General features: G+C 50.6%; 1 protein-coding gene across 1 annotated transcript in view; it reads right to left on the bottom strand.

Moving 5' to 3' along the window:
* HDAC4 (histone deacetylase 4) overlaps positions 1–23,255 on the bottom strand; it is a 288,150-nt gene that overhangs the window by 247,080 nt on the left and 17,815 nt on the right. Inside the window, exon 2 of the mRNA XM_059167529.1 lies at positions 6,801–7,039. Coding sequence (XP_059023512.1) covers positions 6,801–6,822 — 22 coding nt within the window. The 5' untranslated portion in view covers positions 6,823–7,039. The remainder of the gene's footprint in view (positions 1–6,800; positions 7,040–23,255) is intronic.

The following is a 23,255-nucleotide window of genomic DNA, read 5'->3' as shown; positions in this document are numbered from 1 at the left end:
GACAGCTATGTATTTTATTTTAAAAACTGTATCACATTTTAACAAGCCTCACCTACTACCTTTCAAAAGGAAACAGTATTAGCAAAAGTGAGGAAATGGTGGCAATTCGGCACATTGTTTTTCACATTAAAACCCCAAAGCATGGAATGTTACAGTTCCAAGTCAGGATCATTGCATTCAAGGGACAGCAGCAGGAATGCTAGGCTGGGGAGGGGTGATAAGGACCAAGGGTGACAGGGAACCTAAAGTCCAATAGGACAAAGGGCACCCTAGAATATCTGGGTTTACGACCCTAAGAGATGACCCAAGCCACAAACCCCACGCAGCCCTCCTGGGGAGCAGCCTCCTTGCTTGCCACCCTGCGTGGGCTGCTCATCCAGGACCAGGCTCCGGTCAGCTGCTGCGCTCGATGTGCATGTGCAAGAGGCAGAATTTATCTCTTCTATTTGTGTTCTAAAAAGGGGAATGAAGGGAGGGGCCACTATGGAACTAACAGAAGGCTTCTTTTCATCTACACTGCTCTTACCACTCCTTAAAGGCCAATATGCCCAGTATCTTACTGGTTAAGTGGCTAAGAGCAAACCAATTTAAAAACACAAAGCCAGATAGGCTTCTAAAAGTTTGATTTTTTAGATCTGAATTTTTCTTAATTGTTATTTTTCTAAGATTGACTACTTTTTATCATGTTCTCATGAAATAAGCAAATAAAAAGCTCTTAAGTAGAAGTAAAATGAAAAGTTTCAACTCGAACTCCCAAATTAACCAGGCCTGCCAGCCACCCAGTCAGCCTACCATCCAGTCCCAGTCTCCAAGGACTGGCGGAGAGAAGTTCAGCCTAAGTCCAGAAATATCTCAAGTCACAATGCAAGCAGCACCAAAGCCAACTTCTACCACAGCAAAGCCACACTCATTTAAACTGATAGAACACAAAGCGTGTGTCACAGCGAGAAGGGGCAGGAGACTTGTTGGCCCCTGCAGGGGTCTTGGAACCAAGGGAATTAGGACCATGTCACCCCTCCTACTCCATACCCTACGGCTCCTAGTGTCCTCCCTCCACCGCACCAAGCTCTCACCTCCAGGCCCTTGGGCCACCCCCCTGGTGCCTGATCTGGGCAGGTAAGCTCCTTCCCTGCTTTCCAACCTGCTCCCCTTCCAGCGCCCCCACCCACCTCCTCTCATTACCTGAACCACACACCACACAACCTGGAAGCTCCATGCAAGTCAGCTGGATCGCCTCCTGACCCAGCCCAGTGCACCCAATGTCCACCAGCTCAGGGCACATGCCCCTTAAGGGCAGGGAACCAATTCTCCAGTGAGCCACCTGACATGAAGCTCAGCCCCCCGCAGCAGTACATCCCAGCTTCCTTATCTACAAAACAAGAATCATGTGTGCTAGCTCGCTTTAAAGGGTCACCATACCACACAAATGGGACAGGTGCAAAGCACAACTCAGAATGAACAAGCTGTTTGCTCCAGCGTCCCAAAAGCGCGGCACATCTTGACTCAGAGTACGGGAGAAACTGACTTGGATCTGTCACTATTGTAAGTAACGTCTACAGTAATGCAGAGCCCAGCCCAGCATGTGGAGGTGGCCACACATCTCCACACCTGTCCGCACCAGACCTGCCCGCTGCCGCCGGGCGCCTCAAGGACAGCCTTTCTGTTCCACTTGCCGCGCTGCACTCAATGGCGTCTAATCATTCTCGTGCTGGGTTTTCTATGTCAAATACATACCGCAAGTTCATTCTTAAATTTCAATATCATTAATCATCCAACATTCAGCATCTCAGAACTCCGAAATTTGCATTTCTACAATGGTGGCTTTGAAAAAAAGGACATAAATGCAAATGTTCCACATACTGTATAAGAATTTTCAGCGAATTGCCAAAACAAACCATCAATGCTCCATTGACAGTGAATTTTCCAAGCTCTTCATAACGACTGAGTATTCGTGATTTTTAAAAGACAAAACACAATTTGAGGATTAAAAAAAAGAGAAAAAAAAAAGTGGGTTGAAAAAGAAGTCGTTATGTCTCCATCATTTCCAGAACAAACCTTGACTGATTGAGATCCCAGATAATGATAGCATGAGGGACCGGGGATGGTGGCAGTTTGGGAGCTGCGAATGTTCTTGTGCCGGGTGCTCCAAGAACGCCTGGCAGACCACCACTGCAGACGGGAGCCGCACCAGGGTCTCTGGAAAGCTTTCCTGTAGAAGGCAGGCCAGTGCAAGATGTGCAGTGTCTCTCATCTGAACCTCGGCTGGGACCAGTAAGGCAATTCCTGCCACCCGCCCTGAAATATCTGCATTCGGCTGGGCATCAGGAACGGGTCTGACTCCTCCCATGCCCCCCAGCGCGTGTCCTCGGGGCTCAGTCTTGCTGCCCCTGCCCAGAACTCCCCCCGAGTTCATCAGCCACTGGGGGCTCCCTCACACTTTTCCAGAAGGTCCTGAAGCACTCTCCTCCAGCTGTCACCGGCTGCTCCCATCCTCTGGCAGCCAAAAACTAAGGCTGTGTCTCCTCACCTAAGCTGCGGGACTCCCAGCACCCCTCCTCCAGGCCTCATGCAAGGCCACTCCCAGCTCCCCAGCTCTCCATCTGCCACTTGAGGCCCAGGCCTTTGCTCAGGGTCCACGGCCCACCTGTCACCAGCAGCTCCAAACCAATGTCTTCCCTGTGTTGATGACATGTCCTCAAAATGCATTTCCTACCCTTAAAACTCTGGAATATTCCTGAGACATTCAATCATGGCAAAGCATGATTTCAATGACATACAAATGTTCCTTTCTGAGATAATTTCTATATTAAAACCTAAGAGCCTTGGCAGCCAAACTGGCTGAAACAAACAGACTTAGGTTCAAACAGAGAGAAAGCAGAGTGCACAGAGGAAGGAAGCCCAGAGCCCCAACTCAGACCAGCCTGAGGCATGGCCTTGTCCCAGGAGACGTTCAGAATTCAAATTTGACGACAGTTTGAAGAAATCAGACTATGTCGAAACTCACTAATCACTAAGTTATTGTTAACATAGTCTTCCCAGCTGCTTTTATGTGGATGGGGTATTTCACACTGAACAAAATATGAAGAAATCAAAGAATGGTCCAAATTAAAACACTGATCTTAAATACACAAAGTTTTTCCCAAAATAGTTCTCCTGCTTTTAACCCCATACCATACACCCTCACAAAGAAAGATACAGGGAGAGACAGGACACTCGAGTGACTCCACTGCAGGCCGGCTCAACCGGTTTTCTAGCAAGAGCACAGTTTGGGAGACCACACACGAGTCCTCGAGACCCCACTGCGGGCTCCCTGGGATTTACAAGGAGGGCGGAGGAAGAAGGGAGCCTTTGCTTGTCCTGCTAGGAGGTCCACATACGCATCCGGCCTCTATTAGTCCTGCGCCCAGGACTCACCTCCAGAGCAGATGCCCTATGTCCCAATCAGGCCATCCTGACCTGTTCGGGCACATCCCCAGTGGGGAGAGGTGTAGAGCACTGCATTAGGTGAGAAGCCTAATGTTTTCAGAACCTGCTCTCATTCTTCTCACTATCAAAGAGGAGTTCTAGCAGGCTGGATCGCCCAGGCCTTTCCCCAGGCTGCTGCTCATCATTAGGAATAGTTACTCAGAGCCATAAAATCCCAACAGCTAACAGTTTTACGTCAGAGAACCAGGGCCTGGCTCTGGCAAAGTTCAGAAAGCACAGCAATAAAATCATACCACATACCTCACCCAACACCAGCGGGAGTTTTAAAGAAAAACAGGGAAGAGAAAAATTATACGTATCAAACAAAAACGACATTTTATCATCAGGGCAAAGCCAACAGACACAGCCAAATGTGAGAGGAGGGACCACATGGGGCTGGGCTCTCCCCAGCCTGGTGGGGCGCACCACACAGCCACACAGGAGCACAGCAGAGCAGGGACAGCCAGGGGACGGGGGAAGGCAGGCACCCAGCCAGGGACACTAGAAAGGGCACAAGTGAGCCGTGTGAGCGCACAGACAGAACTTGTCCCCTCAGGCTCAAGAAAAGTGATGAAGGACACCTACAAGTTTTCCATTCCAAAGAGCAAACCGCACAACTAGTGTTTCCCTTCTTCCCAGAAGGCCACGAAAAATGACATAAATACAAATTCAAATGGATGTATGGTAAAGCTAGACAATGGGAAGATGGCAGTGTCAACAGACAGAAACTCAGGGGAACCTCCTAGAAAATATAAATCCCAAGGGATCGACATGATGGAAAGCCAAGCGCTAGGAGCAGAACATCACCCGGGCGGGCCACAGCCTCAGGAAGGAAAGGCAGCCACGGCGTGGCCCAACTCACAGCCTACCACAGGGCCACGGGTGTGCCCATGTGTGCAGGGCTGCACTGGGGGGAGGGCAGGTTCCTGAGAAGACCCGTAGGCTTGGAGAAGAGGGAACGCCCGGGGGCTTCAGGCCCACCACATACCACGGTACACATCCACACTGACCCAGGAGGGACGAGGCTCCAGCCTGAAGGGCAGCGGCAGCCCTGGGCCTGCTCCCAGTCTCCGGAGACCCCCACCCACCGAGAGAGACAGGGACAGGGACACTGACGGCAAGGGGTGAGGGGGTCAGTGTGGGGGGAACAACACACGGTCAGACAGGACCACGACTCCAATAACCATCAGTGCGCAAACTCCCCATATAAGAGGCCAAGGCTCTCAGGAGAACAACCTGGAAGGTTAAGGTGAGTGTGTAGAGACAGGCTGATAAGCTAAAGAAACCAAGGACAGGCTTTTAATAGACATAATAAACTTTGGGGCAAAACACATTAAGGAAAGAAAAATAGTGTATATTTTATTCAGAGGACTGAGCTACCAAGAGATATGGCCATCAATCTTTAAGTGCAAAAAAAAAACACACTGAAAATTACAAAGCAGAAAATGGTCAGTAACATGAAAAAAATATTGCACATTTTTGTAGAAATTGAGCACAAAACAGAGTAAAGCTACACTGATTTCCATGAGTCAGTGAAGTTAGTGTGTAAACAACACAGAGAAGATGACATGAGTGTAAGTGCACGGTATGTGTGAACAAGGAAACTGAGTGCACATACAGATCTCCTGAGACATGGAAACAGGAACAAAAGAGCATTCTTTCTCTCCAAATGCATGGGCGGCATGGACTAGATTTGACTATCTGTACAAAAACGTGCACCCCGTGTACATAGTTATGTAAATTCAAACAATCGTTTTTCTCTCACATACTGACAACAATGAAATGGACCGCATCTACCCCAGCATTGGGGCAAAGGGAGAAAATTCTGGGCACTCGTGAACCTTAACTAAGAAGGTAAGTTGAGACTTTCTGAAGCAACAGGAGAGCGGACCTGACCTTCACGTCCTCCAACCTAGCAATTCTACTTCCTGGAATTGGGCCCATGGAGATACGTGCAGAAGCGTACGGACAAACACACATGCAGTAACTGTGGGATGCCGATTTGGGTTTGTTACCCTAACCACACAAGCACCCATGGATAAGCTATGGAGAGTAAATGACGCTTGTGTATGTGCAGACATCAAAAGATGCTCATGATACATTACAATGGGGAAAAAAGGAGAACACAGAACCCCACATATGGAATGACCCCACTCTATTCGAGTGTTTGCACGCATGCCCCTCCATGTTCACTCATAGGAACAAGCACACCCTCAAGACTGCAGCAGCGCGCTCTGAGCTGAAGGGAAAGCTGGGCACCACCCGGTGTCTCTTTTACACACTTCAATTCAGACGGCTTAACTCTGTTTTATGCTTTGTATCAATCAATACATGAACGATTTACATCAATAAAGCTTTCATATCTAAATATAGCTGGGAATCCTGCTCTCTGGAGCTTCTGACAACTCTGATCAGAGCCAAAGGAAGGCGTGAGAATGTTCTGGAGCAATCCCAAAGGGAGAGACCCAGACCCTAAACCTCTGGCTCCACTCCACCAGGCCAGGACTGAGGCTCGCTCAGAGACATGGGTGCCACAGGGACGCACCGCCTCTGACTGGGTAAGCCCTTGCCTCCCCCCACTGCGTGAATGCAGGACAGACCCGCTATCCAAGTGCCCTTCAAGCCCACGTTGCCCTGGAAGAGGCCACAGCTGGGTGGACAGGGCTGGCTCTGCGGGAGGCCGGTCCTGTTGGACAGGTCAAGGCAGTCCACCAGGCTTTAACCAGGTATCCGCACTGTGGTTCTGCAAGAGGATGAATGCAGGTGCCTGTGACACCCTTCTAAAGCTAAGAGCCCCACAAACGTGGTTGCTAATCCATCTGGCCACTTAGCTCTATAACCTGAGACACATCACTTCTTCCCTCCACGTCTGAGATTCTCAGGGCACTAGGAAGACTACGTGCATGCCAGGATCTCTGCTGTGCCTTTACAAAGCGTGACCTGAGGAGCGAGTCCTGGGGCCACCGAGGCAGGTGTAGACCGGGTGCTGCCTCCCAGACTAAGCCCAGGGGCCCCATCACAGCAGCACTCCCACCCCGCAAAGTCCCCTCAAAAACAAGGAATTAACTCAACAAATCAGAGATGAACCTAAACATCACCTTGCTAAGTACAAGTCTCCTCTCCCAGCATCAATGGAAACCATACGCCATCTGTATGCGTGCAAATCAGAGCCAAAGACACGACCCTGAACCCCTGAGACGAAGAGCCTGCGATCTGCTCTGCACTGGGCAGGCACGCACTGACCACAGCCATGCTGCGGGCCAGCGCAGTCACACGATCTCATCTCCTAAAGGGAGAGCCCGGCCGTCCACAAGAGAAGGACGGGGTCACCTTACCTGGACGGCTTTGGGAGCTCATTGCTAGCGTCTACTCCTTCAAGCAGTTCAAAACAGCTCACAACTTCCACATAAACGACAGCTCCAAAGAGCCCCCACGTTGCACGGACACATACAAGTAGAGCCGCAGCGAGTGTTGGCGCACAGCCGCGAAAACTCCCCGTCGTGCTGACCACGTCTCACAGGCCGAGTCATCCACGAGGCAGGCAGGGCTCTTCTGTGGGCTCTCAGGGGGTGACCTGCGTGGTTAGAGAAGGAAGAGCAGGGTCAGTGAGGGGGTGAGGGCTCTCGTGGACAGCAATATCTAACTAGGGAAACTACGTGGGTGTTCACATTGATGCACTGCGGGCAGAAAAGCCGTCCTGGGTGGAATCCGTTCTGCTGACACAAACCACGTGAGGGTTTTGTTCGTTAACAGGTGTGAAGACACGTCACAGAGCAGCGGTTCTCAGCCTTGGCACCAGCACCACCAACCAGGAGCCCCAGCCCACCCCCACCACACGCGGCCAGGCCCCTCGCCCACACATCTATACTGCGTGGGGCTGCGGTCCCACAGGCCACACTTGGCTTCTGCACAAGCTGCTGCACAATGTGCAGGCCCCTCCCCACCCCCCCATCCCTGTGTTTCCATCTTCATAATTACCGCCCTCCCTTTTTAACTCCAGTTTCTGACTATAAAAGTAATCCGTGCTCATCATAGCTAAGTGTTTCAAGTCAACCACAATGCTGGCACCAGAAGCCAACACTCAGTAAGGCTCAGACCTGTCTCGCTGATGTTTTTCTCTGCCCTCTGCCCACTCTACAGCTGTGTGTCCTCTTCTCTGCGCTGCTGTTACAGCCAGGAATGTCCCCAAGTCACTCACAAATCCCTGTCACACTGCGACCAAGGTTGCTCCCTACTCCATCCATGACAGAAGATGGCCATCTCCCTCCCCCTCCAAGGAGCTCCCTCTGACCGCCTCAGGTGGCACTGTCCTCAGGACCAGGTACGGGACACGCACCGGCAAGTTCACCAAACCCTCTCCCCAAGGCCTGTCTCCTCTATGGAGCACCACCTGGAGACAAGCACGAGATCACCCAGCAGCAGGTGTTGCTTCAGTGTGGAGGAATCATGGGTGAATTCTTACACACTTGCCTGTGATCTCTCACCATCAGAAAGTGGAAACAAACTGCAACTGTGGTAACTACGGAAAACCTCCTACTGACCCTGGTCCGAGGCTCCTCTGAGGCCTCTGTCACCTCTTCCTCGAATGATGTGACAGATTCCTGTTCTTGATTAAATTATTCAGAATCCTTTTTTTTTGCCCATTGCTTATAGTCAGAGAACCCTAACCAGTCCATCATGAAAATGACCGCTGCCCAAAGGCTAGCCATTTCAGTGGTTTCCATACCACGTTTCCATAACTCTGTGATCAATATCCTCACAACTGTTGTTCTGTATCTGGTTGTTTCCCTAGGAAACACAGTGACCTTTATTTTATCTCAGGTTCAGACTTTTCATTCATCTCTTGGCCAGAAGGAAACACCACTGTCTTGAAGACAATGTAAATGGTTTCTCCTGCAAATCTCTGACGGCTCAGTACCCTTCACACAAAGGTCCCAGTGTGGCTGGGTATAAAATTCTGAGAACACAAACCCTTCTTCTCCCTTGAAACCTTTAGACCTGGCCCCACCCTTGGCCCTGCAGAAACCCCACATCCATCTCCTTCCTCAGGGACTTCTGGAGACTGAGCTTGGATGCCGCTGCTGCTGCCATTTCCTTCTGTCTGGATTCTGCAAGAATGTTCTTCTTTCATGTTGAAATTCGGAAGTTTTGTCAGAAATCTAAGAACCTCTTTTCATTGATTTTGCTCCAAACATGAACCTTTCAATACACACAGGTCTCTTTTCTGTTCAGAAGAAAGCTCTTCAACTAGATTTGGATTCCTATTTCAGGGAAACTTGTGCTGGCTTCCTCAGAGACCCCTCTCCTAACTGGCTGGCATCGCCCTCGGCTCTAGCCTCTCGCACCACTGGCACACCTGCTGTTTACTCTGCATTCCTGGGCATCTTCTCAAGTATGTTCTCCACAACACGGCTGCTATTTTCCACGGTATCAGTCTGATTCCTTACGGCCTCTGAAATAGATTTTAACCTCAGACTCCCCATTTTCAACCAGTTCCCTTCACAACCCCTTCCTCTATCTCTTCCGCTCAGCGCACCCCCTCTTCCTCACCGTCCATGGAGCTACGACTTCTCCCTGCTAAAGTCTTTTGAAATCTCTTTTTTCTGCCTCTGACTGTAGACTGCTTTTGGAGGTATATTCGTCTTTTGCGTTTCTGGGTATTTCCCTTTTCACCACATCCTGGGAGACCCCATAGGGGGACTTTCTGTTCATTCATCCTCACATCAGAATAGCTCCAGTCCAGACCTAGGTTTTACCAAAAAGCCATGTGTACTTGCTCCTTCCCCATCCTGTGTCCACTGTAACGTCGGCCAAAGTCTACTGCTCACAGCTACACCCCGGCAGCTGAAACACACAGTCCCCAGCCCAGTGCCCAGCAGGCTCTGACCCCATGCGGTCTTGCCAGACTGAGATGGACACTCTTCCCAATTGCGGATGAAACAGAGGACAGGAGCTTCTGCTATGCTACAACAGACATATTCTGGAGGAATCTCACATTCTGCAACACTACCCTAAAAATGCCAGGGCGTCTGAAAAAATACAAGGTAGGAGTGGACTGTTCAAAACTGCAACTTAATAACTGGGACATCACAGAAATCAATAACAACACTCATAAAAACACGACCACAGTGTTCATTTAAAAAAAAAAAAAAAGACGTGTAAAATTCTTAATAAATAAAAAGTACTGCAAACATAGGATCTTACCGTGGCAACACTTTTATGAGGGAGAACAAAAGCAAGAACGGAAGTCTCAGAGCCATGGAATCGGGGACAAGATGTTAGACACTGGAGAAAACCACGAGCCAGGGCAAGTGGCCAAAATGGGCAGGAGGCAGAGCCGAGGTGGAACGGGAGCGAGTACACGCACAGCACACCACTGTTCCATGGATAACCACGCTCAGCGTGACATCTCTCCACGTGCAAGCCCTGCTCCCTGATAACAGAAAGCATCCATGTGCAGGAAAAATCAAGTCTGGCCTGGCCCAACTCATGCACCACACACACCTTCTCCCCTCAACTGCCAGCCTGTGAGCAAGCTCGTATTGTGAAAGTGAGTGTTGTCACAGGACAGGGCTTACGTGAAGTGGGCTCCCTTCCTAGTGCTGCCGGAGCACCACACCCAAACCCAGGGGCTTAGAACAGTAGAAACTGACTGTTCACAGTTCTGGAGGCACTCAAGTTTCCTAAATCTTCGATCAACGTATCAGCAAGGACATCCACCCTCGGAAGCCTCGAGGGAAACCCTGCCTGCCTCTTCCCAGATTCTGGTGGTTGCTGGCAATCTTTGACACTGCTTGGCACGCCGCCTTTGCCACCACACAGCTTCTCCCTGTGTCTCTCTGCCTTCATATGGCCATGTTCTTCTATGAGCACCAGCCGTGTTGGATCAGGGGCTCAATCCCCCCAGCAGGACTTCATCCTAACTGATGACATCTACAACAACCGTACGTCCAAATAAGGTCACATGCTGAAGTCCTGGGGGCTAGGACTCCAGCCTATCTTCTTGCGGAGGGGGAACACGATGACGCCACCCAGCCTCTAATAGTCGGTAGGCGCTGCATCATGGGCTCTTCCTGACTGCTCCCGTACCAGCCTACCCAATGCCAGAGGAACTTGAAGGTTCCAGGAAACAACGCGTCCCTCATTTCACAATCCTCACCATGCTCTACACAGACCAACTCTTTCTGGACTAACACTAGCAAGGAGGACAACACCTGGAGCACAGAGGCATGGGGCTTGAAAAGCTGCTCACATGCCACAGGGACAGCTGTCCAGTGTCCTGGTGGGTTTGGCGGGGGGGGGGGGGGGAACAGCACAAATCCCAGGGGATGGTGGGGAGGGACGGGTTCCTTCACGCTCTCAGGTGAGCCACTGATTCCACCGTTCAGCTTGGTTTCTCTGGCTTCAGCAGACTCCACACCCTGGGTCTTCAGGCGAAACCAAAGAGGCCTTTCCAGAAACATCTAGCCATCTGTTGGTTTGCAGGATAGCAGAATGCCCAAGAGCACAGGCACCAGAGCCAATGCTGCCAGGGTCCCGGGCTAGGCTCTGGGTCTGAATCTCAGATCACCATCTTAGCAAGTGACCTTGAACAAGTTCCTGGCCCACAGGAACGGGAATGAAGATGGGGAAAGAGCACAGTCCTAGAGGTAGCACTGAACATGGCTTGGTGAGAGGTCATGCACTCTAAACTGTAAAACAAATCTTCCCCAAGCATTACATGCCCACTACATGCTGTCTGCGGGGAACCCACTTAAAGTATAAAAATACAAATAGGTTAGATGGACTTCAATCAAGTGAGAGTCTGCCTTCAGCTCAGGTCATGATTCCAGGGTCCTGAGATCAAGTTCCGCATCAGGCTCCCTGCTAAGTAGGAAGCCTGCTTCTCCCTCTGACTCTCCTCCCACTCGTGCTCTCTTTCTCACAATCTCTCTCTCTCTCTCTCTCTCAAATAAACAAATAAAATCTTGAAAAAAAAAATACAAATAGGTTAAAGGTAAAAGATGGAAAAAGATAAATTATGGAAATACTACTCAAAGGAAAGCTGTGACAGTTACATTAGTATCAAAGTTTAAAGAAGGAATATCATCAGGGATAAAGAAGGCCATTTCATAACGATAAAGAGACACAACTGACCCGTTTCTGCATCCCGTAACAGCGCTTCATTTGTGAGGCAAAAATTAATGAAAATGTGAGGAGAAATGGACAAATCTACAATTATAGTTGGAAATTCCGACTCTGTTCTTAGTAACTGCTAGAGCAAACAGACGGAAACTCAGAGAGGACTGGACCACAACGGCGCTGACAGGGCACCATCACCAACACAACACTCACTCGCTCCTCACGTGGTTTCGAAAGTGCACATGGAAAACCTGACGAGATGGCCCAGCTTTGGGGCCATAAAACAAGTCTCAGTAAATTTAAGAGACAAGTCAAAGATACAAGCATGTTCTCAGATGAAATTGAAATTAGATATCAAAAACAGAAAGACAGCTGGAAGACTGATAATACAGATAATACACTTCAGGGGTCAGAGAGAAAATGAGAGCAGAAATCAGAAGGCACTGCTGACCTATCAAGATAGGCAGTATGTGGAGATCTGTAGCATCGAATGCCCATGCTAGGAAGGGAGGGATCAACTCAACGAGCTCAGGTTTCACCTTAAGAAACTATAAAAAAAAGAATAAATTATACCCAAAATAAGTAGAAAAAAAAATAACAAAGAGCAAAAAAATTAGAAGAAAAAAAAAGAAACTAAAATCTGATTCTCTGAGACAGTAAAATTGACAAACCTCCAGCTGAACTGATCAGGAAAAATAAAGAGAGAAAGAGAGAAAGAAAACACAAATTAATAATACCAAGAAAGTGAGAAAGGATTAACTACAGACCAAATAGATAGTAAATGGACAATAAGGGAATATGACAAACAATTTTAGGCCGATAAATCTGACAATTTAGATGAAATAAACAAATGCCTTCAAAGACCAATACTAGGGAAATCACTCAAGAGCGAGCGCAGGACCACTCATCCTCATGACCCCTGGACCCCTCGGGGAGCCTCCCTGAGCCACAGAAGGCAGGAGCTGGAGCTCCAGGGGGCCGGCGCATTAGAGCAAAAGCGCACCTGTTGGAAGCTCCTGGCTGCATGCCAACAGAAATGCACCTGGTGATCCAGGCAGGCAAAGGAAACTCCCAGAAGGAAATTGGGTAGCTGGAAAAGCGGGTGGGCAGCCGGAGACAGGAAGTGATAGTGCCCAGAGGATGCTTGTCCGAGACTCCTCTTCCCAGGGGCTCCAGCTGCTGGGCAGCGTGAGTCCCCCTGGCCAGGGCAAGGCCAGACACCTTGACTGGCAGCCCCACAGAAGTGAATCTAACGGGTAAGAGGTCGCTCCCCAGAGGGAAGCTGTCAGGCTGTTACCAGAGTAGCTGAAGAACTGAGCAGCAGACGCCACAGAGAACCATGGGGGAGCGGGGATCAGACGGTGGCCAGACCACAGGATCCTTCCAGCTGCCCACCTTCCCACCACAGGATCCCACCAATGTGGCTCCAGCTGGCCTGTGACGGCATGTTGGCGGGCCTGGCCATGAGTTCCACGAAAACCAACAAGACACATCTGTCCCTTGGCACCACGGCACTGGCATGGGAGGGAGCACTGGGCAGGGAGGCCTGAGCCCTGTCCACCCGGCAAGGCCACAGTGAGCTGGATGGCCCTGGGGCAGCCCCTGTGACATTCCTGGGCTGGAATAACTCACCGAAGTTTCCGGGGGCCCCCACGGGGCAGACACCACAGGAAAGACGGCTCGGCGGCCCCCAGCAGCACTCCCAGCCTCACACACCAGAGGGGCCCTGAATAGCCAGGCTCAAGGCCCGTGAACTTCCTGTGCCTTCCCTCTTGGGGGCTCCCTCAACCCCAGAGGCACCCTTCCTGGGCCCCTGGAGGGCAGTCCCCACCCCTTTCACACACTGGTCCGGCCACCCTGCTGTCTGACACATCCACCTGCTTGATTTTCTGCTGTCTGCCGCGGCCAGCACAGGCCGGATGCAAGCTACCGCCCACTTGCCTGGCTGGTCCCTAAGGCTGGGGCACACAGCCGACGCGCAACAACGATGCACTGAACGAAACGACCTTATGAAAAGTTGTCCTAAATCCACCTCAGAAATCACTTCAAAAGGCAACTGCAAGAGCAGCAGTGCTCAGCCTTCTGGAGGTTCTAGAAGAGAAGTTCAGGGTCACATCTGACATCAAAGGTCTGATGAATCCAAGAGTGGGTGGGGCTGCAGGAGGCTCGCAGCCTCAGTGCGGGTCGGGCCTGCATGAGGAGGGCAGAGTCCTGGGTCGCCCAGAGCCCCTCGGCCCTCAGGACATCCAGGCTAAGTAAGGAACGGCTGTAGCCTCCAGCAGGTGCATGGACTCAGTGCAGAAAATCAAGGCCTCCAGGCCCATCTCACAGATGTGAAGTCCATTATACTCCCTGAGAAGAAAGCTCAGCACCTCCATCCCACCACAAAAGTGAAACCTCTCCTCCCTGGTCTCAGAGGAGAGCCCACCAAAACTGTCTGACCTGTGCAGCCATATTCCTTCCCTCTTCTTCCCAGTGCCACGGGCATGTCTTTAGGTGGAAGGTTTCTGAACAACCCAATGCGATATTCACAATATAAAAACAGATTGGGAATTTACTATTTAAATAAAAGAAAATTCAAGCACAATATAGTTCCTTTGATCTCGATGTAAACATCTAATGACATTTGACTAACCAACAGATTATCGCTTTTCTAAGAAAACCCAGAGCAACAGTACTAAGATCTCCAAAATTCCAGGAGCCTCAGGTTTCTGAAACCCTATTCTCGAGGAACAGTTGGAACTAGAATGTATATGTCTCTAAAGTATATACTTGGAATAAAATTAAACAAACACTGAACATATTACGATGAGACACAACTGCTTTTATGACTGCATTCTTTCCTGATTTATGACATGATTTAAGACCACATTTGGAAGGGTGAGCAGAAGACTCTGGAATTCTGACTCACGGCACCTTTAGAACGATGGGCCTGGGCACTCCATGCACTGGGAAGTCTCTGACACGGAGCGCATATTTATATAAAAGACATCTCTTTCTTTATTTGTATTTCTGCCCCACATGAAATAAATGGAAGTAAATGCGTCACTACAGCGTAAGTGTGTGCTAATATTTCCTTCACCAAGTATCAGAATCTAGGATTACCTATAGTTCTTCCCTCCTGCAGCTGCCCTTAAAAATTGTAGTTGACCTAATTTCACAGAACAAGCCATAAACCTTCTAAAGAGTCAAAGTCTTCGAAACTGTAAATCCTTAAAGGAACGTTCTTTTAAAAATCATATTAGGTGACCGCAAAGAAATGCGGCCGTAAAGAGATGACATGTCTCCTCACTTGCCACAATCCTCTGCACCCCGTCACATGTGTCACCTGGGCAAAGAATGACCACAGCTCAAAGTCCGAGCTCCTCCCCACCACGGCCGCAGCCTGCCAGGCTGGTGGGAGCACAGCAAGCTGTTCGAGAGCAAACACAGAGCCAGGAGCCGCAAGGCACGGCTCAGACCACAGCACCCCAACGCAGGATGGAGGGCACACACCATCATCAGCCGGAGTCGGGAATGAAGCCAAGAGGCCCCTCTCACAGTCTCCACTCCACACCAGCCCAGAGACGTCAGCCAGGACGACACAGCCAGAAGAAGTGAAGGGCACGAGGACCGGAGAGGACAAACATACTGCATTATTTACAGATGGTATAGAAAACCCCAAACAAGGCACAGCCACTATCAACGTTCCTATGGGAACTTCACAAGATCGCTGGGCCCAAGGTCAATGTACAAAAATCTACTGTATTTTTACAGACCAGCCAAAAAAGAGAGAGAGAGAAGCTTTGAAAAAAGATACCATTTACAATAGCATCCAGTATTGGCAAATGACCAGGTGTAGCTCTGCCCGAGGACTTACGAGAACTTTGGAAATTAAGGGGGGGGGGGGGGACACCAGCAGTGAGATTTAAGATCTAAGCAAACAGGACAGCATACCCTGCACCCAGACTAAGTGATCCTCAGTGAGATCTCAGTCACCCTCCAGCCAGAACCTGCTTGAAGATTGACAAGGGTTTTGTACATTTTACATGGAAGTACAAAGGACCTGGAACAGCAATCTCGAGGAAAAACAGACACGGAAGACTTATACTACTAAATACCAAGATGTATTATAAACCTATGTAATTTAGAGGCTGGCATTCTAGAGGAAGGCCAACACAAATACAGTAACATCCACAGGGAGAGGGAGTCTCTCAGGGAACAGTGCTTGGGCCACAGCAATGTACATGGAAACAGACATGAGCCTGGACCCAGGCAGCACCTCGCCATGGAAAATGGCAGGAGATGGAGCATAGAATCAAGGTCAAACAAGGAGGACGAGTCTGAAAGACAACAAAAGCATAGATCTGCAGGCAGGCAAAGATACCTTAAATTGATTTAAGAACAACAGTGTTTAAGAAACTGACAATGAAGGAAAGAAAATGATACCTTTTACTGCATCAAAATTAAGAATTTTCACGTGTCCAAAGACCAGCAGAGGAAAGAAAAGGCAACCCAGACAGAGAGCAGAAGAGAATCTGCCCAACACACACCCAACGAAGGGCTGCTGTCCAGGATATAGAAATAATTTGTTTAAATCATTAAAAGAAAGGCAGACAACCCAAATAAAAAATGGGCAAGAAATGTGAACAGTCACTTTTTTTTTTTTTTTTTTTAACAAAAGACGATCCCAAGTGGTCAATCACCATACGAAGAAGCACTCGGCGTCAATGATCTCAGAGCAACACACATTAAAACCACAAGAGCACCCTACAGATGGCTGAAACTTAAAAGGCGTGCAGAACTAAGCGTTGGCAAGGCCGCGGAAGGACTGGAACTCGCATGCTCTCCCAGAAGGGAAAGTGCTTAGTGACATATACCAAGGCCAGACCTTCGCAAGCCTGTTCCCCAGCAAAGCCACTCCCAGGCACATACACAACAGAAACACGTACAAGAACGACACAGCAGCCTTATCCATGAGAGCCAAAGCCTGGAAACCTCCCACAGGCCCATCAACAGTGGAATGTATGGACAAATGGTGGCACAGACTTATCAGAACAAACAGCATGCACAACATGGACATATCCCATGATTGACGCTGGGTAAGAGCAGACAGACACAACAGAGAACACGCTGTGTGTACACGCAGCGTGTGTACATGCAGTACACACAGTTCAGAAGCAGACAGAACGACTCTGTGATGTTAGAAGACAGGACATGTGCACTTCGGAATGAGTGGTAGGGAAGCAGGCAGAAGGAGGAAAAAGGGCTTACAGAGTGTGAGTCACGTTCTGTTTCCTGATCCAAGTGAACACTGGTGAGAGGGTTTACTCTGCAAACTCACTCACCCACTCTGGAACCCTTCTGGCCCAGAGACAGAGGGAGAATCATGTACTCAAAGGCCATCTTGCAAAGAAAGATCCAAACTAATACCTACCTGGTGGGTCCATTCCCCTTATACTATATTACTACGATCTGCACATACACAGGAAGTATTTGCCAAATTACCCCTCCTGAGACAGTTACACCTCCCAGAAATAGGACAGGACTCATTCTGTGTCCATGACGACACAAACATGGCGACTCGAACTCACAGAATGGGTGGAAGTCCCAAGGAGGACCCAGGTCAGGGTATCAGACAAAAAAAAATACCCATGAAATAACTGTTAATGTAAATATTTTCGAATAAATACGTAATTTGAGCTTAATTAAAATTATTTTAAATTTTAATAAATTTTAATCAAAAAAACCAGCTCTTGATGGAGTGATTTTTTTCCCCAAGTCTTATTTATATGGCAAGCTTTATTAACAAGCATTATTTTCTTCAGCAAACATCCTTAATGAAACATAGGCTGGAGGTTCGAGCAATTACGTTCTGGAAGAGCGCTGTTTTAGGACAGACGATCATATAGAAGACTTGAGGTTTTTTTTTTCCCCACAATTTGTTGGGACAGATTTATTTTTTCGCTTCAGAACAGCCTCTACACTTGAAAGTAATAAAACACCATCTCAGTGTGTTCTAAGAGGAGTAACATATGAAGTATTTCATGAAATCTGAGTAATGCAGGCTCTACCGAGCAGAGCCCAGATCCTTCCACCTACTCAGGAGGCCACAGGCAGACGGTGGAGGGTAAAGGGATAAAGGCACCAGCATGGGCATCGAGCAGCAAGCCGATGGGGTGCTCCCCCAAACACACACTCGAGCACACGCTCACACACACACCAAAACACCTGCACACACAAGCACACGAACACACTTGCACATGCACATACATGAATACGCCTGCACACATGCGGGCTCAGAAACACACACGTGCACACACACACACTTGCACACACAAGCACACACAGGAACAACTAGTTGTCAGGAACAAAAGAAAACGGCCTCCCAGCCCTCCGAATCCTTTTTCCAGATGGCTACATCTAGTTACCGATAAATAACCATATCTTAGTTTTAACATGTATAAACTGCTTGATAAAATAAACTCTTTAGATTAAGGGTTCAAATGGATAACACACCCAGATAAAACAATACTGGTCTCCGTTATCTGCTAAATAAAATAACTTCAGTGGCAAAAACTCTGGCCAGCCGGCCGGCAGGGAGCCCCAAGAAAACTTGATGGATCATGAAGCAACAAGACAGCCCTGGCCAGGGGCAACCCAGGCAGAGGGCTGCAACTCCCGAAGGAGAACAGGACTCCGAGCAGGACCCGGGGGTGCCCCCAGGCAGGCCACATGCAGCCCCATAATCTTCCCACAGCTCCCAACATAAACATAAGTACAGAGCACTTCACCAGCTAGAAGCTAGGAACCTGCCCTCACTGACTGTCCCAGGAAAAGGAGAAACAGCTTGGTGACAGGAGACACCTCCATCAGCCAGATGACTAGTCAACTCGCATTAATAAAGGTTAAACCTCTTCCTGACCCTGTGCTCAACCACAAGGAAACCACCGTGGTACAAGAGTGCTACAAGGTCCCTGGGGGTCCCCAGGACTTCTACGGGGGGTGGGAGAAGTCCACACTCTTTTCATGGTAACAATAAGATGCTATTCGCCTTTCTCACCCTTGTTCCCTCATGGGTGAACCGTGGAGTCTTCCAGAAATCATGATAGATTAAATGTGAGAGGCAGACAGGAGAATCCAGCTGTCTTCCACCAAGCTAGACATTATAGAAACAGGCAAAAATGCTAAATGATGCCTCTCTTCTCCCTCCTTTCTTTGTTTTACATAATAAACAGTTTTCATAAAAAAATACACTGCCGTATTACTATGTGATCCATTTAGTTTTAAATGGATATTTTTGTAATTTCTGTGTTAGTTTTCAATGTGGTAAGTACCCATAGACATAAGCCATTTAAACAACCACTCTCTGGGGTCCGGTCTGATTTTCAGAAACATAAAGGGATCCTGACACCAGAGTTTGAGAATCGTGGCATGCAGATGTATCCCCAATAGTCCTCCGCTTAGGAGACAGAGTTTGGGATGTCCGAGTATGTATACAAGAGACAGGAGTCGGCAGAGGTGAAAGCACTCCCTGGGAGGAATTAGAGGACCAGTGATGGAGGGCACGGGAGGGGATCGTGCACTGACCTACAAGCCGAAGCAGACTCCCACCTGCTGTGTACCACCACACAGCTCCGTGGAGGTGGCCTCTGTGGGGCAGACTGACCTGCTTGCCAGGTCTCGACAAGCTCCACCAGCTGCCTCACCAGCTTCCTTCTGGACAGTGAGTGGGGTCCCCAAGAGGACAGCAGGGTGAAGGGGCAGGGCCGCTGCCGCCTACGGAAAGAGGGACACAGACATTCCACCTGCCACCAAAAGCCGGCCTCTCCTTTACTATGTCTCAGTATCTGGTGGTGCACATTCCTCCCCCGCTGGGTGACGTGGGGCTGTCACAGGTCCCCACGAACCTGAGACAGGGTTCCTGGGAAGGCAGCATGTGCTGCTTGCCACAGAGAGGACTCTGTACCTGGAGTGGGTTTTCCCAAACCCCAAATTCTCTGGACTCCATGAGAGTGAACCCCTGTGAGTCAGGCACTACTGTGTGAAAGGGCAGAGGGGATCCAGTCACCCTGATGTTTCCCCAACTCCAGCTACCTGGGTTAGCAGCACCAGCCGACCCATCGAGCAGAACCCAGGACCCATGGACAATGCCGGGCACCTCTGTTGCTGGGTCCTTGTCCAGTATCAGGAGCACCAGCCAGAGTCAGAGGGAAACCGGAACTGGGAGCCCCAGCTACCAGCTGTATCCCCTGGCTGCCAGCGGAGGGGAGTGTCAGGCACAGACTAACTCCTGGTCCAGACACATGTGTATTGAGACCAAAGCTCGGCCATATGCAGGCTGGAGGGAAAAGCAGCGACCCGTAGGAGCACTGCCATCAGACCCACGAGGGGCCCATACTGGTGGCCGTGATTGGTGCCCCCACCTCTCATGGTGACCCCACAGCAAGTGCCCCCGGGCCTGCTCTGGCCCCAGAACCATGACCGTCAGTGCAGAGGTGGGGGCTGCATGTTCCCACTTTTCAAACTCACTTACTGTTGAAATTGTCCATTTACAAGGAGTATTTTTGTTAAAGGGAGAAAAGTGCTATTTTTATTTAAAAGTTCATTAAAAGCATTGCAGACAATCAAGACGTGGAATTAACAGTCAACCTCTGCCCTCCTTCTGATGTCCGCCTTCCCAGCACATGCTCGGGGACAGTCATCTACCCTTCCCAGTGCACCTGCAGGTGCTTCCACAGAACACGCAGAGGGCCGTGGTTACCCTTGGACAAAAACCCACCCAAGCAATGAACTCAAAGGAAGAGGGTGTCACGGTGGACAGAGGGCAAACATGCTCATGTGCCATCTGTCCCTCCAGCGCAGACGTCCCACGTCCCCCACCCCCACCCCCACCCCGGACAGAGAGTCTCAGGGCTGCTATGTCTGGACCTGCCACTGCTTTTTCCTGGGAAACAGCATGGCTGGCCATGCACTTAGACAGACAAGTTCACGCTTCTACCCTAGACACCTGTTACTGGCAGGTTCCCGGGTGTAGAATCCTTATCTTCCCAAAGGGCCACATGGGGAAAGGGACTCTACGATTGACATGACACTAAAGCACTTGACTGACAACAGGGGATGAAGGGGAAAGGAGAAAACCCCATGTTCTGGGAAAGTTCGAACTGGAACAGAACCCCGGCCCCACTAGGTCAGGTGCCCAAAGCAGAAGCCCAGGTGTCCTGGCACAGCCCTCTTCGGGTGACACCATGCCCAGCGGCCCACAGCGCTCCTCATCGACAGCTGCCAGACACCCGGGGGACGGCAGGGTGGGGGCCAGGTGACAATCATGATACTCGGGCTCTTCCCTCTCCTTGGGACCAATCTCTGCATCACTCATGCTCTCCTTTTTGCAAGGTATCAGTTCAAAGTCATCCTCGGGATGCATTACAGACAGCTAAATAAATCATTAGTGTGGCCACAAGTGTCAACACAGTGCTATCTCCTAATTGGATGGCTGACAGCAGCTGTAGTGGGGACCCAGCTCCACCTCCCCACCCAGGAAAAGCCACGATCCACAGCAGGGCCTCCCACACAGCCTGCAATAGCCGGGACCTCAGCCCAGGGAACCTCGTCCATGACTACGTCTGCCTGAGCCCATGACCACCCCAACCACCAAGGCCCTGTATAGGTGTATGCACAGGATAGCCGCACACATTCACACTTGCACTCACTGACCGCAGCAGACGCATGCCATGCCATTCCCACAGGCTTCAATCGCCCTCAAGCAGGGCAGGCAAATTCTGGCCAACGGTACTCCACACCACAGCCCCAGGAAGGCACTGCCTGGCCCAAGCCCCCTTGGCAGAATCCCCTAGATGACACTCTACCTGTCACCACCCAGGGAACAGGAGATGCACCATGGGGACTGCCCTGGCCCCAAACCTGCATCCTCTGCTGTCAGTAATGTGGCACTTCCACAGCACAGCCTGACAGACCATACCTGGGGGACTGTCAAAAAAACAGCAGGCTGGGCTGGGATGGGCATCCCTGGGGGGTGTCGAGCAAGGGTGCAAGCATCCCATTACAGGATGGATAGGCTGAGCCTGATGCACAGCACAGGCACAACATGTCGTGACACTGGATTGGGCACCAGAAGTGGCTGAGTGCAGACCCCAAGTGCTGGCAGGGGGAAGGGAGGTCTGTGGGGATTGAGTTTACTGTGGGAGCCTTTCATGACTGGTGTCACATCAGTGCGCTTCAAATATACCCAGTCCTGTTTGTCAGTGATGCCTCCATGCACCTGGAGAGCCCGGGAAAGAGCACAGGGTACCACACCACTGTCACAAATGTGACAGTGCACACTTGTGGCTGGCTGGAGCGGTCCCTATGGAACCCTGTTCCATGAATAAGCCCAAGGCAGAAGGATCCCACACAACAGAGTGCCGCCGCACCAGCACCTCACAGACCAGGGCCTTGACAGAGAAGGGAAGTCACTCCATATCAGCTGGCTCCTCTGGGATGGGGACCACCGCCTCACAGCCCCAAGCAGCCGGGGCTTGGCCACAGACCTGACTCCATGCCTGTTAGCACTCACAGGACCAAAGACAGACCCTCCCGCCTGCCAATGCAGAGCCGAGCACGGCACCACCTCCTAAGGACAGCCTGGACTACACAGCTTCGGTGCCACTTAACCACAGCCCAGGTGACAGCAGGCTCAGATGCTAGCGAGTCTTCTGCTAAATGTCCCTTCATTCCCCCTCTGTCTCTGGCCTCATCTCTGAAAGCAGTCGCCTTCAGCACAGACCATGCCAGCCTGGGAAATCCTCCCCAGAGAGCTCTGCCTGGCCTGCGTCTGCCCCATCAGCATCGATTTGATGCCAGCTGCCAAGTGCAGGGTCCTATTCACATGCCAATGCCAGAGGACTGGCCCTAGGGGTCCCAACCACCTGGCCAGCTGGTCTTGGAGCCCACGGCAGGTGGGGGAGCCCAGGAGAGACACAAGCAGGCCACATCCAGGGAAAAAGAGAAGACACGGTGACATCAGGTATGTTGGCAATTATCAACAGACAACAAGTCCTCAAACCCTTCTCACCTCGGCCAGTGCGCACACCGTTCTGGACCTGCCCACCCTGACCCCGGGCTGCCTCTGCAGGCCTCCACGCACTTCCTAAAGTTCAGTGCCAGCCCCTCCCCTGCACCCCCGTACCCCCAAGGCATCATTCAGGGCCCTGTGCCTTGTGGCCCGAGCCAGCCTGATGCCCAGCAGGTGCAGGCAGTCCTGACTCCGCTAGCCTTCTTCTCCATCCACAGCACTCTCCCTCCTCTGCTCAGTCCCTGAGGCCACGTGCTGCCCTGCCCCAGGGCCCTCTGGCCTCTGATCTATAAGCTGGTGCCGCCTTGGCATCAGTCTTAAGGAAGGAGGGATCATGGCTGTGAGCAAAGTTCAGCACCTGAACCAAGGCACTGACAGTTGAGGGGCACCGGGACTCAGCTGGTTGCCAGGCAACTGGGGTGGGAAAGGAGTTCAGACCAGAGGCTCCCGTCTGGCAGGTGTACAGCGGGGAGACCAGCTACAAAACAGGAGACATGGGGTCAGGGAGGCGGCCTGCAAGCCACGTCATTTAGGGGAAGGGAATGACACGGTCAGGCTGGAGAACGTGGTGCCCAGGAGTGGGAGGGAACGTGCCTCAGAAGGCCCATGCTCCACC

This window comes from Mustela lutreola, chromosome 3, assembly GCF_030435805.1.
Source record: "Mustela lutreola isolate mMusLut2 chromosome 3, mMusLut2.pri, whole genome shotgun sequence".
In the NCBI taxonomy this organism is placed as follows: Eukaryota; Metazoa; Chordata; class Mammalia; order Carnivora; family Mustelidae; genus Mustela; species Mustela lutreola.
This window is presented reverse-complemented; position numbering and strand designations above follow the sequence as displayed.